Source organism: Phodopus roborovskii, unplaced genomic scaffold (assembly GCF_943737965.1).
Source record: "Phodopus roborovskii unplaced genomic scaffold, PHOROB, whole genome shotgun sequence".
NCBI lineage: Eukaryota > Metazoa > Chordata > Mammalia > Rodentia > Cricetidae > Phodopus > Phodopus roborovskii.
The window spans coordinates 34,684,003-34,700,354 of record NW_026125052.1 but is presented as its reverse complement, the minus strand read 5'-3'; the positions used below and the strand labels follow the sequence as shown (position 1 = coordinate 34,700,354).

At 45.3% G+C, this 16,352-nt stretch overlaps 1 protein-coding gene across 4 annotated transcripts in view; it reads right to left on the bottom strand.

Moving 5' to 3' along the window:
* Foxk2 (forkhead box K2) overlaps positions 1–13,073 on the bottom strand; it is a 41,750-nt gene extending 28,677 nt beyond the window's left edge. For 2 of the 4 annotated variants that reach the window (XM_051182616.1, XM_051182625.1), the window contains exon 1: positions 12,603–13,073. In XM_051182616.1, coding sequence (XP_051038573.1) covers positions 12,603–12,994 — 392 coding nt within the window. In that variant the 5' untranslated portion in view covers positions 12,995–13,073. The remainder of the gene's footprint in view (positions 1–12,602) is intronic. The other 2 variants (XM_051182608.1, XM_051182599.1) reach the window with 2 other exon arrangements.
* Between the last annotated feature and the right edge of the window lie 3,279 nt (positions 13,074–16,352).

Below are 16,352 nucleotides of genomic sequence, written 5' to 3'. Positions count from 1 at the left end.
AACAACAGACAGACTGGGAATACCAGCATCTTGCCAACTCAGTCTGACAAGTATCTGAACCTCTTAGAAATAAACGAACCTATAATCTTAATCACAGGTCAGCTGATAGCCCTTCACTCAGTGTCTGACCTGTGCAAGCTAAAGAAACTTCTACAACCACTTACAATGCAGTCACCTTTCCAAGTAATGTTTTCTAACTTTGAGTACTTATCAATAGCAGCTCAAGGCAGTCTTCAAATTTGCTGTGTACATCTGCTCTAGCCACCTTCCAAGTTTTGTCGTTCTGTTTTAAGATTTGTTTTTCAAAAGGGTCTCACTGTTTGGCCTGTAAACTCACAAAGATCTCCACCTGCCTCTACCTATCAAATTCTGGAATTAAAGGTGTGCACCACCACATATGGCCCTAAAATTTATTCTTATTTTTTAGTTTGTGTGCATGTACAATGTGTGTATGGATGCTAGGAACCAAATCCAGATATGTAAGAGCAGCCAGTAACTGCTAAGCCATCTCTCCATCCCCCAAAAGTCAAGTTTTAAAAGCTTACACTGATGGGGCTGATAGTGCACACTTTAATCCCAGCAGCATTTAGGAGGCAGAGGCAGGCCGATCTCTGAATTAGAAGCCAGCCTGATCTACAGAGCGAGTCCCAGGACAGACAGGGCTACAGAGAGAAACCAAAAATAAAATGAAACAAAAAGCCTACATCACAGGTCAGTGAGATGGCTCAACAGGCAAAGGCATGGGCTGCCAACCTGAGTTCTATCTCTGGGACTCACATAGTAGACAGAACGAATTCCTATGGATTATCCTCTGACCTATATTGTGTGTGTGTGTCCTCTGACCTATATATAGCATTGTATACATACCCTCCCCACTAGCAAACACCTGAGTCCAATTAAGTCCCTTGACCTAGGGGAGATCAAAAGTCACAACTCCAGGAAGAAGAGAACGTGAAGGTGTCATCCAGATCCACAGAATACATGCTTAGGACCTGAGTGGTTATTTAGGTATATTTAAGATATCCTCCAGTAGGGCAGGGGGCACAGCAGACAAAGACTCATTAAAAAGCCAGAATGGGGCCAGATGACTTTAATCCCAGCACTCGAGAGGCAGAGGCAGGCTGATTTCTGTGAGTTCAAGGCCATCCTGGTATACAAAGAGAGTTCCAGGACAGCCAGGACTGTTACACAGAGAAACCCTTGTTTCAAAAAAAAAAAAAAAAAGTCAGAATGCACAGCTAACGTTTAAGTCACTCCATTTCTGCACCAAGCTCTGATGGCCATGAATATGGCCCCTCTAACAGCTTAGAAATGACAGCGCACTTCATTTTTACAATTCTTCTAACTGCTCTAGCAAACCTATTTATATTCTGTTTAAGAGAAAACCAGATGAGTTGTGCTAGTGCAGCTGAGTGAATCTCAGTATCTTGGATAACTATCACTTAGTATAGTTATGGTGATTATAACACAAAATAAAAGACCCAGAGACAGATATTGGGGTTCAAGCTGAAGATCAGAAAAGCAAAGCAGCTGGCCACTAGCTCTCACCTCTAGCTCAGGCTGAAAGGCAATCCTGGCTCTACCAAACCTCAGACTGTAATTCCAGACTGCTATGTTCTCCTCGGCGTGCCTGGAGAATCCTGAGACTGAATGCCAGCTGTGAGACCTTGCTCCTGTCTTATATATGTCCCTAATATTGGGATTAAAAGTGTGTGACCCCAGGTGCTGAGATCAAAGGCATGGGCTCTGTTACTTTTCACCTTTTTGTAGCCCATGGTGGCCTTGAACTACATAAATCTGTCTACTTAATGTAGTGAGATAGTTCTGTGGCACTGACCACGCCCATTGGGGGTGGAGCCATGGGCGGAGTGACCTGTGGAAGGAGGTTGGAGGGGGCCAGAAAAGGCGCTCTTTTTCTGGCGTGACTCGGACAGGAGAGGATCGGGTTGAATTTCCTGGTGTTCATCTGTCTAGGTTGTAAGTTATTTCTCCCTGAATAAACATCTATTCGGCCTATTTGTTTATCCTGATCCTTATTTAACCACATTATCTTAATCGTGAGATCTGCCTGATCTCTATAGCTTGAGGCTGACTTTGCTTTCTTGAATCCTCGAGCATTAATAAATCATAAATAATATATGACCAGTGACTCAATGCACATCTAACCAGTCTACCCTCCCTCCAGTAAACTAGAGTGGCAACAGTAGAACTCAGGTTAAAAACAAAAAAATAAAACAAAACAGCTGGGCAGTGGTGGCACACACCTTTAATTCCAGCACTTGGGAGGCAGAAGCAGGCAGATCTCTGTGAGCTAGAGGCCAGCCTGGTCCACAGAGCTTATACCAAGACAGCCAGGGCTACAGAGTAAAACCCTGTCTCAAAAAAAGCAAAGTAAACCAAAACAAAACCCCAACTAGTGTTGACCTAACCCTCATTAACCATAAATGTGTCCAGAAGACTATGTCAAACTAAAGTCAATACAAATGTCTAGAAGAACCAAGGCCACCACCACCTTGGGACAGAGCTTCTGTGCCCAATCAGAGCATAGCAGGGCGTTACACCCTGAGAACTGGTTGGTGGCTGCACACAGGGCCTGGACACTCCATGGCTAGAAAAGGGATGCTTTGTCGAAAGTGTCAGGGTTCTAGTGGGGTAACAGCAGCACAGAAACCCAGTGACTTGGAGTTTGGGATTTTAGTTTCTTTCAGAACTACAGTATTTTTTTCAAGCTACTGTGGAACCACCTTTTGAGGCTTCAACACAATCTTACAAATGTTTAACTCAACCGACCCTGGAGTCTTTTCAGATTTTTCTACCAAAAAAAAAAAAAAAATCTGACCCTGCCCCCCCCCAAAGATTCATCCAGCCTTAGAATCATTAGCAAGGGATCATCTGAACTCAATTCTCAGCTCTAGAGCCAAGGTGCTACCTCTACCACAAGGCCCACCACAAGTGTCAGAGGTGGGAGGACCTAATGAGCCCAGAGCAGCTTCTGTTACAGGCAAAAGTTAGACACTGTTGTAGGGGTAAAACCAAGAAGTCTCTCTCCTAGGTTACAGGCACATCCAGCCTGGAAGAGAACTAAGATCTCAAAGGTGTTCACAGTAAAGGGAGTGTGTGATGGGAGATGTCATTCTGTATATGTTTCTCATACTGGTTAATGAGTAAGGCACTGTTGGCCAATAGGAAAGGAAGATAGGAGGGTCTAGGAGACAAGGAGGAAAGAGGAAGTAGTAAGGAGGGTCAAGATGGAGAGTCTGGAGAGAGCTGAACGCCAGCCGGCTCTCCGGTAAGACCATGTGGAAATATTAGATTAACAGAAATGGGTTAATACGTAAGACAGAGCTAGCCGATAAGAAACAAGTAACTGACCAACAGCATCATATCAAATACAGAGTCTCTGTGCATTAATTGGGGCAGGCACGGCGGCGGGACCAGACCAGCTGCAGATGGAAAAACCTTACTCCTTACAAGTGTGTCTACAGTTATTGTGATTTTTAAAATACAATGGGAATGATTCTGAAAGTCAATTTAGAAGTAAATTTTATACTTTTTTATTCTTTCTTTTTTGTTTGTTTGATTGTTTTTCAAGACAGGGTTTCTGTTTAGTTTTAGAACCTGTCCTGAAACTCACTCTGTAGACCAGGCTCACAGAGCTGCCTCTGCCTCCCAAGTGCTGGGATTAAAGGTGTATACCAGCATCACCTGGCCCCTGCTGGCAAGGATATAGACCTGAGTGCAGATGTCCAGAATTCATATAAAATGAGACGTAGTCTATAACACAATCTCAAGATGGGAGGCAGATAGACTCTTTGGGAGCTTCTCAACCAACTAACCTAGCTTATATAGCAGTAAAAGAAGAAAACTAGTCTCAAGGTAAAAGGCAAAGACAGACAGACACCTGAGGCACTCTAACCTCCACACATGTACCATGACACATATTGGCTCCCCACAAATCACACACACACACACTAATCTGTAAGGGCAAACAGGAAACAGGATGTCTCAGTGCATACCTCAGTGTAATCTCAGAACCCACATACATGAAGAGAATCAATTCCCTAAGTATCCTCATGTGTCCACATATGTGCCCCCCACAGCATACATGCACACATACAAAATAAATGGTTTAAAAATGAAAGGCTAAGAGTGATATAAAGCTGTCATTGTTGACACCTGGGACTGTCACTCATTGTAGGGGTCTGTCCTGTGTACTGTGGAATTTGTACCAGCATCCCTGGCCTTCAGTCTCTGGGTGCCCCAGGAATAGGTCTAACAAACACGTCCACATTGCCTAATGTCTTGAGAAAAGACATTAGAACTACTTCTTGTAGTTCCACAGCTTTCACTGTACAAGGCATACAATCTTTGTCAAATGGTCAACTACAGCAAAAAGTACTACCCTTCAAAGCGGCTACAATGCAGAGAACCCACACATACTCCAAACCTATTCAAGGGAAAAAAGGACCTCTCAATTAAGCTGAGGTCTCAGGAAGAGTCCTTACATCTTCCTGTGCCACTGCTCCTGGGATAAGAAAGGTAACAACTTGATAGGATGCTCCACACTCCCTCTGAATGACAGAAATGGCAACGTATGCCTGTGTGACAGGTGGGTGTTCGCTTAAATCAAATTAGTAAATTCAAAAGACTCATTTATAGATAAAACCAGAAGCATGAAGGCTGACTTAAATATAGTCATTACTTAAGATGCTATAAATTGCTTTAAAAACCAAACGTAAGTGCAGCTGGAGATGGTTGGGCAGTTAAGAGCATTGGCTACTCTTGCAGGACTTGGGTTCAACTGTCTATAACTCCAGAACCAACACCCTCATACAGACATACATGCAGGCAAAACACCAATACCATAAAATAAAAACAAAGACATTTTAAAAATTAAACAACAAAGATTCAAACATAAGCCAGGCATGGTGGCACAAGCCTTTAATATCAGCACTTGGCACTCAGGAGGCAGAGGCAAGTCTCTGTGAGTTCGAGGCTAGCTTGGTCTACAGAGTAAGTTCCAGGACAGCAAGGGCAATACAGAGAAAACCTCTCTCAAAAAACAAACACCAAAATAAATAAAATAAGAAAAGAAGAGCCAGACAAAATGTTCAAGTAAGAATATTATCCAAAATACTAGTTGTTTTCATTAGAAACTAACTTGTTTTTTAAAACCCTTTCTCCTTCTTGTTTAAAAACACCTCTTCTATAAAACAAAAAAAAATGTTGCATTTTCACAATGGAGAAATTTATTACTCCAGCATCCTCTCCTGGAGTATTTCTAATAGTGCACAAAGCCATTCTGTGCTTCTGCAGCTGGGGGTCCAGAGGGACCTTCTAAAACATGGGGAGGAGGGCAGACAAGGCAGCCACATCCAGCTAGAATCCCATCCCATCCATCAGCACCTGAACATGCTTGCTTAAGAGTAACATGTTAGACCAGCAGTTGAGGGCACAAATTCTGACTATACTAACTATCCTGGCAGCTACGCTGTGATTTGGTACTAACTGAGAGGCTTGGTACTGACTGAGAGGCTAGCTAGGAAAAAGCTGTGTGAGAAGAGGAATTAGAACGCAAGATGATAACAACAACAGAACACAAAGTGCTGTGGACAGCAAGGAAGCCCTCTTGCCTCTATAAACTCGGCAACATCAGGGGCTACTGCAAGGCGGCCCTACCGTCACGCCCAGGGTATCCTAAGCTGCTGCGCCACCTGGAAAGCAAAAGATGACTTTCAAAGCTTATAGAACTCATCTTCAAATACCCACTCCGCCCAGAAAAAAAAGCTATGTCCTAGGTCTCATGTATAAATATAAATATCAATTTAAAGAATACAAATAAAAAGCAATTTAGAGCCTGACAGAAGCCAAGTGGGGCAGTCTCATAGCATTAACTTTCTATACTCCAGGCTCTGATGGGATCCCATAAAGGAAGAGTACGTGTTGATTCTCCACTGACTATGAAACAGAAGGTGGTTCACAAGTTTAAAAAAAAAAAAAAAAAACCCACCTCATACTGGAAATTGAAGAAACACTAAGGTACTAAATGAAGGGAAAGGAAACCACTAACTTACAAAGCCCCCAAGCCAGTAAGAGACAAAGACGAGAACCCTCCTTTTGTCCTCATGGGAAGACTACACAGATCCAAGGACAATGACCACTGTGACAGTTCTGCTACCTCCCACCTCCTTTGCACTTCCAGCTTCCAGCAAACCAATGCCAGAATTACGGTAACCCCATTCTGGCATTTTGGGGATTAGTATTGGGCCTCTTTGCCAATGGTCATCCTGGAAGAGTATCTGGCATCCGGGGAGACCTGAAACAGGATTCCTCCATTGGTTGTCCCACATCTACTTCCTGCCATTGTCCTGGGAGACCCAGCCTCTATAAGGACAATCAGGACCAAGCAGGATGGTTCATGCCTGTAATCCCAGCATTCAAGAGACAGATGGATGCACCACAAATTCAAAGCCAATCTGAGCTGCACAGCTCTGTAGCTCAAAAATCAAACCAAATCCAAACCAACCAAAAAGACAAGTAGAAACTGCTATTTTCTTTCTGAGGAATGAAACAGTACAATTTCAAAATCAGCAGCTCTTTTCTCCCCCTAACAGGAAAGTAAATTGTAAAATTAAATGAAAATAAAAAAGCTTAAAAAAGAAAAACAGGGATGGGCAGGCAATGGTTGTGCATGTCTGTAGTCCCAGCATTCAGAGGCAAAGGCAGGAGGATCTCTGAGTTGGAGGCCAACCTGGTCTACAGAATGAGTTCCAGGACAGCCAGGGCTACAGGAAACACACACACACACACACACACACACACACACACACACACACACACACACACACACACACGGGGGAGAGAGAGAGAGATGACAAAGACAGAAACAGAGACAGACAGATGGCTGGAGAGATGAATCAGCAGTTAAGAACACGAAACCTCTTCCAAAGGACCCAGACTCAATTCCTGGCACTCACACAGCAGTTCTCTAACTCCCAGGGAATCTAATGCCCGTTCTAGCCTGTATGAGCATGAGGTATACACACGTGTATAAGCAAAACCCCCTACATACATACAATAAGATTTAAAAAGAAGAGAAAAACAGTGCCAAAAGTATAAGGCTCAAGCAAGCAAGTCTCAAAGCTGATACTACATACAAACCAGTCTTCCACTTTCTTTCTCAAGAAATCCTCGGTGCTGCCAAGACGAAAGACGGGACAGACACAGAAGCAGAAGGGGCTGCCAGAGACAGCAGTGGTGCTCAGCTGTGTGCTGGTACCTCGTGGCCACCAAGGACCAGGCTCCAGGCTAAGGGTTATGACAGACAAGACATATGATATGTGGCCTGAGGTGTCCAACAGGAACACAAACACTTGTGTAGAAATCCCCATCACAAAGGAAGGGACTAGAACCCAGAACCAAGTGGCAGAACCAGGCAGATCTCTGTGAGTTTGAGGCCAACCAACCTGGTCTACCAACTGAGTTCCAGGATAGTAAGCAGCCAAGACTATGTAAAGAGACCATGTCTCAAAGCTAAAAAACTGATGGCTCGCCGGGCAGTGGTGGCAAATGCCTTTAATCACAGCAGAGGCAGGTGGATCTCTGTGAGTCAAGGCCAGCCTAGTCTACAAAGATAGTTCCAGGATAGCCAGAGCTGTTGCACAGAGAAGCCCTGTATGGAAAACCAAAAAACAATAACAGCAAAAACTGATGGCTCAGAAAGAGAAGTTACTTGCCATGGAGTTTACATTGACCAGAGTTCTATCCCCAGTACCAACATGGTAGGAGGGACTTCCACAAGTTGCCCTGACTGTTTGTGTTCAGGACAGGGACATGAGGGAAAGAGAGGGAGAGGGAGGAGAGGGACTAAGCGAGAGAGGACAAATGTTTTCTTTTAAAGACTGAGCCAGTAAATAAATAAAACTTTAAAGGGGGGAAGGGAGGGCTGGAGAGATGGCTTAGCACTGGCTGCTCTTCCAGGGGTCCTTAGTTCAATTCCCAGCAACCACATGTTGGCTCACAACCATCTGTAGTGGGATCTGGTGCCCTTTTCTGGCATGTCATACATGCAGATAGAGCACTCACACATCAAACAAACAAACAAGCAAACAAACAAATAAATGCTGGGGTGAGGCTGGAATGATAGCTCAGTGGTTTAGAGATTTACTGCTCTTGGGGAAGATCCATGTTTGGTTCCCAACATCCATGTCAGTTCCCAACCACCTGTAACTCCAGCTCTTAAGAATTTGACATCCAGCCAGGTGAAGAAAATGCACACCTTTAATTCCAGCACTCAGGAGGCAGAGGCAGCCAGACCTCTGTGAGTCTGAGACCAGCCTGGTTTACTGGGAGTTCCATGACAGGCTCCAAAGCTACAGAGAAACGCTGTCTCGAAAAACCAAACAAGAATCTGACATCCACATACTTACATATATGTTAAAGAAAAGATTTTTAAAAGTTGGTTATTTTGATGTTATATTTAAGCTTGCTACCATGACAACAGAAGCAAGCTCAAACTTTGTGATCCCACTGATTTCTTTTCTCTTTTTGGGGGGAGGGAGGAGGTTTGGAGGTGGGGTTTCTCTGTGTAGCCCTGGCTGTCCCGAACCTCATTCTGTAGAACAGGCTGGCCTCAAACTCAAGAGATCAACCTGCCTTTGCCTCCAAAGGCTACCCACTGCTTTTTAAAACCTTTAGTCTTAGGCACTGGACAGTGAGGGACCCTTCCTCTAAGAGGACTTTCTTCACTGACTGTATTAATAGTTTTCTATTGCTATGATGAAATACCATAACCAAGGCAACATAGGGAAGAAAAAGTTTATTTTGGCATATTCTTATCTAAAGGGATAAAAATCCCTTATAGTGGAAGGCTTAGCAGCAGGCAGCAGGCATGGTATTAGGAGCAGGAAGCTAAGAGATCAAATCTTGAACCACAAACTTGAAACAGAAAAAACAAAACTAGGAGAGGCTTTTTATTTGAAAAGCCTACCCCCAGTGACACATCCCTGCATGGCACAGTTCCTAAATCTCCCCCCACCTGGGGACCACATATTAAATATCTGAGCCTATTCAGGGGTCATTTCCATTAAAGTGAAAGCACTGTCCCATCAAGTCCAGACAAATCCACACTCGGGCTGCTGGGTACGGTTCCCCCTTAAGGTCACTGCCAGCTTGGATCCCATCTACTCCAGTGCTGGGTTACAGGCTCACTCCAAGCTGGAACACTACCACCACCTGCCCATCTTCAGGAGCTCCCCCAGACTCTAGTCCAGGCACCACAACTTCTGGTTAGTCACAGGACTCAAAATTAAAATGTTATTTCCCTTATACATGGCCTCCAATACTTGGCTAAAAAACAAGGATCTTCAGAATCATGTGATTTTTGTTTTTGGAAAAACACATGCTTGTTGTCGTTCATACCGAGTCCCAAGTCCCATCCATAATGGGCACAGGGCTCACCAGCCACTGCAGAGACACCTGTACTACTCCACCCAGGGTTATAAAGATATTCACCAAAGCCAACATAGTCCTAGCCAAATACACACAGAACATACTATTTCATGAAGCAATCAATCACACTTAAAACCTAAACTATTGCACTTCATAATTCTTCCAAATTATCTTTGAATTTTGTTTTCTTAGGCACGGTGACACTTGTAGACTTGGCTACACTGGAACTCAGAGAGATACTCTTGCCTCTCCTTCCAAGTACTAGGTGGTAAGCAGTAAGATGCCAAGGCACCTCTCTGAATTTTTAAAGTAAACTACAAAATGCAAACATATAAAAGTTGGAACTAGAATAAAATCAAGGGGGTTTAAATAAGACATCAACCATGGCCTGCTTTTTTTTTTTCTTTCAACATAAGTGATTTTCAATAGAGAAAAACAAACATTAAGAATACTTCCAAGCAGAGTCAGTCACGGTAGTTCATAGATCCTGGCACTCAGGGTTAGTGGATACCAGGATGCAGTGCTATACACCTTTAATCCCAGCATCTGGTAAGGCAGAGCTCTGAACTCAAGGTCAGAGTTCCAGGACAGCCAGGAACACACAGAGAAAACAACTGAGGAAATAAAAAAGGCTGGGGTGGGAGACTCACAGTTAAAAGCTAGCCTAGCACCATTCTGAATTCAAAGTCTACCTAGCCTATGGAGGAACAACATGTTTGAAAACAAATCAAGTATTTACACCAGGTGTAGTGATGCACAGTGTAATCCCAGCTCCTAGATGAAGGCAGATCTCCAGTTCAAGCTCACCTTGGTCTCCATAGTCAGACTGTCTCAGCATAATTTTCTTTTTGGGTTTTTCAAGACAGGGTTTCTCTGTATTGCTTTGGAGCCTGCCCAGGAACTCACTCTGTAGACCACACTGGCCTCAAGAATTCAGAGATCCTCCCGCCTCTGCCTCCTGAGTGCTGCGATTAAAGGCGGGCACCACCAACTCCCCACTCATAATTATTCTTTTACACGAACTTCTAAGTATGCATGCATGTATTTGCTTAAATTTAAAATGAATTCCAGCAGTTAGAATGTTGGCTCAGTGATTAAGAGCACTGGTTATAATTCCATTGGACCTAGGTTCAATTCCCAGGACACCCATGGCGGTTCACAACTGTATAATCCCAGCTCCAGGAAATCCAAAGCCCTCTTCTGGCCTGTGAAGGCACCAGGCACACATGTGGTACACAATTTTAAAAAAGATTTAAAAAATACTTTGGCCGCCTGATGATCTGAGTCTGACACCCAGAACCCACACAGGGGAGAGAGAACTGACTGGGGGAACCATTTCCCTTTGGCCTCCAAGTGTGCTGTGATAGACATAAGCAACACACACACACACACACACACACACAAACAAATGTAACTTTATGTGTCATTTTATTTATTATTTATTTACTTTGAGACAGGGTCTCTCTACATTAGCCCTGGCTGTCCCAGAGATCTCAGTGTAGACCAGGCTGGCCTTGAACTAACAGAGATCCACCTACCTCTGCTTCCTGAGTACTGGGATTAAAGGTATGTATCATTACACCTGGCAACAAATGGAATTTTAAATTTATTCTATTTTATGTGTGTGAGTATTTACCTGCATGTATGAGCATACCTGGTGACTGTACCATTCAGAAGACAGTATCTGATGCCAAAGCTAGAGTTACAAATGGCTGGGGTTATAACGTGGATGCTGCAAGAGCAACAAGTGCTCTTAACCACAGAGTCTGTTCATTTTTTTTTTTTAATCACTTATTTTCATAGCCAAGCACACTGGCTCATGCTACAGCACCCTTCCAAAGCTATGAAATATGGTGCACACACATCAACCTAAGTTAAAAGTATACCTCTTATCAGTATCTCCAAAAACGGAAAGCAATTAAAAAGCTTCAGTCTGTGGCAAAAGCTACACTAACAATGAACTAGAAAGAAACCCCTGGGGAATAATTAGCATTTCCTGGAGAGCAAAGTTGTTTTTCAAGCACAGTAAATGATAACTTTATCCATCCACAGAAGTAAATGAAACTGTTTTGTACCACAACTGATAGTTCCCTGTGAGGCTCACTTGTCACTCCGTGTGACCTTGTAACAATTCCCAAGAACCAAACACCTTTTGTTTTATTTTTCATTTTATGAGACTATGTCTCACCATGCAATCCGAACTGGTTCAGCTGAGCCTGGAACTCAAATTTCCGTCTACTGCCTCGGCCTCCAGAGTGCTGGGATTACAGGTTGTAGACACCACACATGGCTAAAGATGCTTTTTAAAAAATACTGTGTTAACAGTATCCAGTTTTCCCAGATTTCTAAGGTTCTGGACAGCTTTTAAATCTTTACTGTTTGGAGTTTTCCATTTTAAGGCCACAAAAACACTGGAAAGAGATTGCTGTTAGGCTTCAGACACTCCCCTCAAAATTTTTTTGCCACTAAAAATGTTAACAACAACAAAAAGTAGCAGACACCTATTCTTCATTCAAGATGGTATTTTAGTGCGGGCCAGTTTTTCTACCAAACATAGCTTAACATCTCCCTTGGGTATGACCTCCCTGATGGATATGAACAACTTATGCAAACTCCCAGAAAGCACCGAGAGCCCATAACACTTCAACCCACTAACACAGGTGATGGTGGTAGGGGGAGCCGAGGTTAGATGGCAGAAATGACGATCTGTGTCCCGGCAGTGCCATGTCAAACTGGACAAAGGGTTGTGGGGCTGGAATACCAGTGCATGGCACCTGACAGTATGCGGGCTGGCATGGGAGGGTTAAATACCCCAGATGAGTTTGCGGATGGGGTCCAATTCTGGTTGTGGGTATTAAACCAGGGTGGGTCCCTAAGTCTAGATTCTGGCTGTGGGTCACAATCAGTCAGGTCTTGGTTATGGGTAGTGAATGAGTCCTGGTGATGAGACGAGCCTTGCTCCTGGATAGCGGTCAGGATCCCTCCCTGACGGTGACCAAAGGTCTGGTTCAGGGTCTGATCCTGCTCGTGGGTAGCTGATGTGGGTCTGAGTCCTGCCTGCTCGCGGGTAGTGGGGTCTGGGTCCCTCCCTCCCTGGGGGTGGCTGGCTAGTGTGTGTCAGGTCCAGGCCGCAGCCCCCGCCCGCCACTCACACGCGCGGCAGCTGCAGCGGCGGCGCCCCGCGCCGCTGGAACACCCCGTCCACGAACACGCCGTTCTTGCCGAGACAGCGCAGGTAGAAGTCGCCGCCCGCGTCCGGCCGGGGCTGCGCGGGTTCCGGGGCGGCCGCGCTATGGCCGCCGCCCGGGGGCGTGAAGATCTCCAGGTGGCGCCGCGAGATGAAGCTCGAATGGCCCATGCTCACATCTACCGAGCCCTGCGACGAGTTGCGCCCGATGGTCACCGAACGCTTCTTCATGAGGTACTCGAACTCGCGGCCTTCGAGCCGCGCCACGGCCCAGCCGCCCGGCGGGGATCCGCCGCCCCCGGCCCCGCCGCCCGCGGGAGGGGCGCCCGCGCCCGAGAGCGCCGCCGCGGCCGCCATCGCCTGCGAGGCCCGGCCGATCCGCGCGGGCGCCCTGGCGGGCCGAGGCCCGGGCGCGGTCGTGGGCCGCGCGAGCCGAGCACGGTCGCCGAGACCGCCGGCCGGCGAGGAGAGCTGCGAGGGCGGGAGCTCGCGCGGCCGCGCGCCGGGCGCTACGACGGACGGGCACGCTGGCCAATGGGCGCGGCGCACGCAGTGGGGCTACCAAGTCCGGCCAATGGCGAGCCGCGCCGCCGAGCGCCCGCACGTCCGGCGGCGTCGCGCGACGCAGGTTGGCCGCGGCGGCGCGGAAAACCCGGGGCGGATAAGGAGCTGGCGTGGGGCCGCGCGCGTTCGCGGGGTGAGCGGGGGTCCAAGGTCACGACGGGCGCGGGTGCTCCCTGGCAGCGGGTGGGGGCCACTCTTATACTCCGCCCTAGGCTGCGTAGAGCCGCGCACGCTGCTCGGGAACCCGCCGAATTGACTAGCGTGCCATCGCGCACGGCTGTAACTCAAAACTACCCCAGTATACTAGTTCTGCACTCAGTAATTCATACCACCAATGACTGCGAATCTCAGCATTTTGCCAGTCTCTGTGTGTGTATGAGAGAGAGATGCATCTCTCGCATTAAAAAAGAAACCACCCCGGGGGCCCGTGAGAATAGCGGAGCCATGCAGATCGAGAAGGCTGTGAGGGTCTCCTGAAGCCAGTGCCAGTACAGACGCGAAGCTTAGGCCCCAGTGTCTTCCAGGACTGAAGGGCATTTCGGTGCACCTGCTTTGGATCTGCTAAGGCAGGCACGTGGTCATGAAGAACGTCACACCAATATGGTGGCCCCTGGGTGCAAACTATGGGACGCAGTGTTCTCACTGATGCACAAAAGGAGTTCAGGTCAGGGACAGTATAGTGGAAACGCTGAGAGCAGGCTGGACTTAATCTGCACGGGATAAAATGAACGTTCTGGGCAAGAGCTTCTGAATAGAGGCCCCAGCCGAGAGGCATTAGAACAATTTGCATTTTAATTCATTCTATGTGTCTTAACTTAGAATAAGTGTAATGGAAATCAATATAACATTTGCATACCTTATTTGACATATTATGTTTCTGTAATTACAGTATAAATTCCTAAAGGTTCAAACTGCTTTGTACTATAAATACGGAAGAAAGACATTTCATTAAATATTCATTTGAGGGATTGTAAGGTGATGGAGATAACTATGGAAATGATAACTAGGTAAGTGTCTAGAGACAAAACACAAAGGAAAGCGCCTGGTCAAGAGCAAGAAATGTTTTTCCATCACTGTTGACACCGACTGAGCTCCTGATTTATACACGCTTGAGCCCAAGGCCATTTTGAGTTTCTGCATTGTGCTTCAAGCATCTATCTGTAACAGGGCTAAATCTTTTAATGTTCTCCACCCATTTTTGCCCAGTAACTTTGTATACGACCCTGGCAAAGGTATATAAAATAAACATACAATCAACAGTTATGTTGTTTTGTTTGGCTTTTGTGGTTGGTTTTGGTATTTTTGTGGGGAGGGGAAAAGACAAGAGCTTTTTCTATATAGCCCTGACTGCCCTGGAACTTACTATGCAGACCAGAATCACCTAGAAGTCATAGAGATCCACCCACCGTGGTCTGTTTCCTAAATATTGGGATTAAAGGCATGTACCACTATATCTGACCAAATCAAACACATAATAAATCAAAAAGATGTTTATTTTTAAAGCAATTATTCAATGTACATGTTTACCTTTTATTACAGATTAAAACAATTATGCACACGAATAGGATACACGTGCTTGTCTATTTATGTGCATGTATTGTATTAAGAGTGAATACCTCCCACTGTAGGACACCTGGACACCAGGGTTTGATGTCATAGGATGTCTTCCTCAATGGCTTTTCTCCCTTGTCTTTTTCTGAGACAAGGTCTCTCAATGAATCTGGAGTTCATTTTGGCAAGGCTGGCTGACCAGTGAGACAACAGAATCCACCTGCATATACTCCCTCCGATGCCCCACTCCCACCCAGCTGAATATTTGATCCTGCTGGACATGGGAAACTGACGATTTTCAGAGTTGATCCATAGCTTTGTTTGAGATAGGGTCTCACTATGTAGCCCTGACTGGGTTGGAGCTCAAAGTCACCATTCTCTGCATCCCAAGTCCTGAGAGTTTGTATATTCCAGCAAATTTTGATCTTATGATTATCATTACAAGAACACTACTACAAAACGGCATAAGTTTGTTTAAGATCATTTTAATAGTTGGAAATACTTTCTCCAAAGATAAAAGTAAAACAAAAAGCCTGATACCTGCTGGAGGGGGCTAAATTAACATGATAAAGACGTGTTGATGATGTGAATTGACTGAGAAATTGGTGAGTTACTATGGGAGATTGCCTCCTTTTCTTCCTTTCAATTTATTTATTTATTTTGAAACAAAGTATCAGGCTGGCCAAGAGCACTGAATGTTTTGAGGATAACCTTGAACTTCTGATCCTAACTCCACCTCCCCAAAAGCTGGGTATAAGGCACTTCTGATTGTTTATGTGGTGCTCTGGAGGGACCCAGGACTTGTTCGTGCTAGGCAAGGAAAATTTATCTGATCTTTTTTGAATAAATTCCATAATGAATAATATACATTCCAAATTGAATTTTAAGATATTCTGGGTTTTACCTTCCTTTTTGTTTTTTAAGACTGTTTCTCTGTGTAGTCCTAGCTGTCCTGAAACCAGACTGGCCTCAAACTGATTTATGTGCTTCTGGCTCCTGAGTACTGGGATTAAAGGAATGCACCACTACTGCCTGGCTTTGGGGATGTTTTTTTTTGTTGTTGTTGGTTTTTTGGTTTTGTTTTTCAAGACAGGTTTCTGTTTGTAGCGTTGTAGACCAGACAGGCCTGGAACTCAGAGATCCGCCTGCCTTTGCCTCCCAAGTGCTGTGATAAAAATTGTACACCACCACCGCATGTTTTTGTTGTTGTTGTTTGTTTTGAGACAGTTTCACTGTGTAACCCTGGCTGGCAGGCCTGGAACTTGATATGTGAATCAGGTTGGCCTTGAACCACAGAGATCCACACACCTCTGCCTGGAGTGCTGATATTAAAGGATTTTTTGTTGTTTTTTATTTGTGTGCCAGGTGCATGTGGATACTTGCAGAGACCAGAAGAGGGTATCAGATCCTCTGGAGCCATAGTTAAAGTGATTAAGTCACCTGATGTGGGTCCTGGTAACCAAACTTGGATCCTCTAGAAAAGCAGCAAGTATACTTAACTGCTGAGCAATCTATCCAGCCACCCCCATCCCCAAATTTAATGTCAGAATTTGAAAGAGAATGTCACTGGGCATGGTGACTCATGCCTGTAACCCCAACA